General features: G+C 29.7%; 1 protein-coding gene across 1 annotated transcript in view; it reads right to left on the bottom strand.

The window, feature by feature from the left end:
* Positions 358 to 2,257, bottom strand: part of LOC107627259 (probable methyltransferase PMT3) — a 12,748-nt gene continuing 10,848 nt past the window's right edge. The window contains exons 6-8 of the mRNA XM_021115832.1: positions 1,824 to 1,936; positions 1,512 to 1,732; positions 358 to 791 (exon numbers count right to left, since the gene is read on the bottom strand). Of these exons, the coding sequence (XP_020971491.1) occupies positions 479 to 791; positions 1,512 to 1,732; positions 1,824 to 1,936 (647 nt within the window). The 3' untranslated portion in view covers positions 358 to 478. The remainder of the gene's footprint in view (positions 792 to 1,511; positions 1,733 to 1,823; positions 1,937 to 2,257) is intronic.

The raw sequence follows: 2,257 nt of genomic DNA, 5'->3' as shown, positions 1-2,257 counted from the left end.
TTATTTTCTTTTGAAGCGACATTCTTTAAAATGTAAGAAGATTTTGTTTAGCAAACACACATATTCATGTATTTGTTAGAAAAACATCAATCTTAAAAGTTTGCGGTTTTCTCCTTCTAAGTCGAAGTCGTAATCACTGGACATAGCTTATGCTATATATGAGTGACAAGTCCTAACTCCTAACTGTATTTTGTGTTAACTATTGAAAAGTTTATGTGATACAGAAGTAAAGAGCCTAAGAAGCATCATAGCTACTATGCCATGTAACATAATACCACCACAAGATGAATGAAAGAAATCAAAAGGAAGAAAAAGAAGAGAGATAAGAAAACAATGTAAGAATTATGTAATGCTAAAAAACTCAAAGTTGTTCAATGCATTCAACACTAGGGGCATACATGCACGGTTTTGATCCCTATCAGGAAAAGATAACAGAAAAGAGAGATAAAAAATGAAACATAAAAGGCATATGATTATCCTATTGATCTGTATCAACACTCCCAGTTGTCAACCATAATTTCTTTTGGATAACGAGAATTACTTCGTTGCCATCGTCAGAGTTGGAATCTGCAGTTGCAATTGCTTCCCAGTGTAATGCTGTAAGGTACTTCTTCACAAAATCAATCACAAGTTGTTTATCGTGGATGATAATAAAACCGGTTGGTCGAAGCATGCGGTCCATCTCGATTAAAAGATCCTCTGGACTACAATCTCGCTTCTCCAAATCAGAGAACACCGTCCAAGCATGAAGTAAATCATAAGTCCGAGGGTATGTTGAAAATGCTTCACACCTATTAGAATGCATTTTTTTACAAAAATTTTAATTTAGTCAATCACTTCCAAACATAAATTTTGAGAAATAAATTAAATCTTGCTTATTTAGTTTTAATCAAATTCTTGATTGAGTATAATAACCTATTTCTCCACTTTGTATAACATTCACAAAACAAAATAAACGGCTCAAGATGGCTACTCAATGGGTACATTAAGCAAATCAAGTATATGTGAATTAAGACTAAAAGGGCCTGTATGCTTTCTTTGGTTTTGAAACTAAAACAAAATAAAACACAAAAAATATGACATAAAAAATAAAGACATAAAAAATTATTATTTTTATATTTTATTTGTTAACTAAATATAAGATAGAATAATTATGAAAGTTCAATTTACTCTATTTTTATCCTCACACAAAAATTTAAAAGAAAAAAAATATAATAATGAAGAAAAGTAATTATGAAAAAATTGATAGGAATAATAAAAAAAAAAAAAAAAATAAGTTATGTCTCTTATTAGTGTTTTTATGTCCTTCCTATTAAGATAGATACAAAATATATTAATTCAGTATCTTGATATAATATCTATATCCATATTTATCTATCAAATATGATTTTTTTTTATTTTTGTGTCTTATACTTATAAACAAATGCACCCTATATGTATGATTCAAATGCATATGAAACATCAAAAGTGTCATATATTTATATTTTAGTAAAATAGATTGAGTTGAATACCAGTCATGGGTAGATCCTATGAGACCCCTGTCATATACAATCCTAAGAGTGCTTGGTCCGTCATGGGGTACAACATTCATCACCCAAACATCCTTACTTCTAAGAGCAGCGGCAAAGGAACCCATGTTTGCTTTCATATCCATCACATTCCTTATAGTGCTTGATGTGACTTTTGGACCAAAAAGACTCCAGTAATGATCAACTCTTCTTTGCCATGTTTCCTGTACCAAATGAAATTAAGTTAAGAGAACAATTATTTTTCTAATTGTATAAGCAAAGAAGAAACAACAAATAAGTTTAAACTTTTATTACCATGTCCTTTTCAAACATGTCACTGGAATAGCCCAAATCAGCTAACCTAGGAGGGGGACTGGTTAATCTTTCAGGCCATGGAGCTAATTCACTACCTTTGGCTCTGTTGTCATCTGATGATAAAACCCAAAAAATTTTAGTTGGTAATATTTCTTGTGCCCATGCATTACTCTGGTATATGTAGCTAAAGCTTAATTGAAATTTCAAGATTTGTTTTCAATATCAGTTAAATCTTGTTGAGAGGGAGAAACTTGCTAGTAGGTTTAGTTACTTAGGACTCATATTGCATGATTTAAATGTGGTTGCAATTACATGTATATTTTCTAGGTTAAATTATTATATTAGTTTTTATAGTTTTACTAAATTTATAATTTAGTCTATATTTTTTTAATTAGGTCTTTATATTAATTTTAATTTTATAATTAAGTCTTGTA

The sequence above is a fragment of the Arachis ipaensis genome, chromosome B02 (genome assembly GCF_000816755.2).
Source record: "Arachis ipaensis cultivar K30076 chromosome B02, Araip1.1, whole genome shotgun sequence".
Lineage (NCBI taxonomy): Eukaryota > Viridiplantae > Streptophyta > Magnoliopsida > Fabales > Fabaceae > Arachis > Arachis ipaensis.
This window is presented reverse-complemented; position numbering and strand designations above follow the sequence as displayed.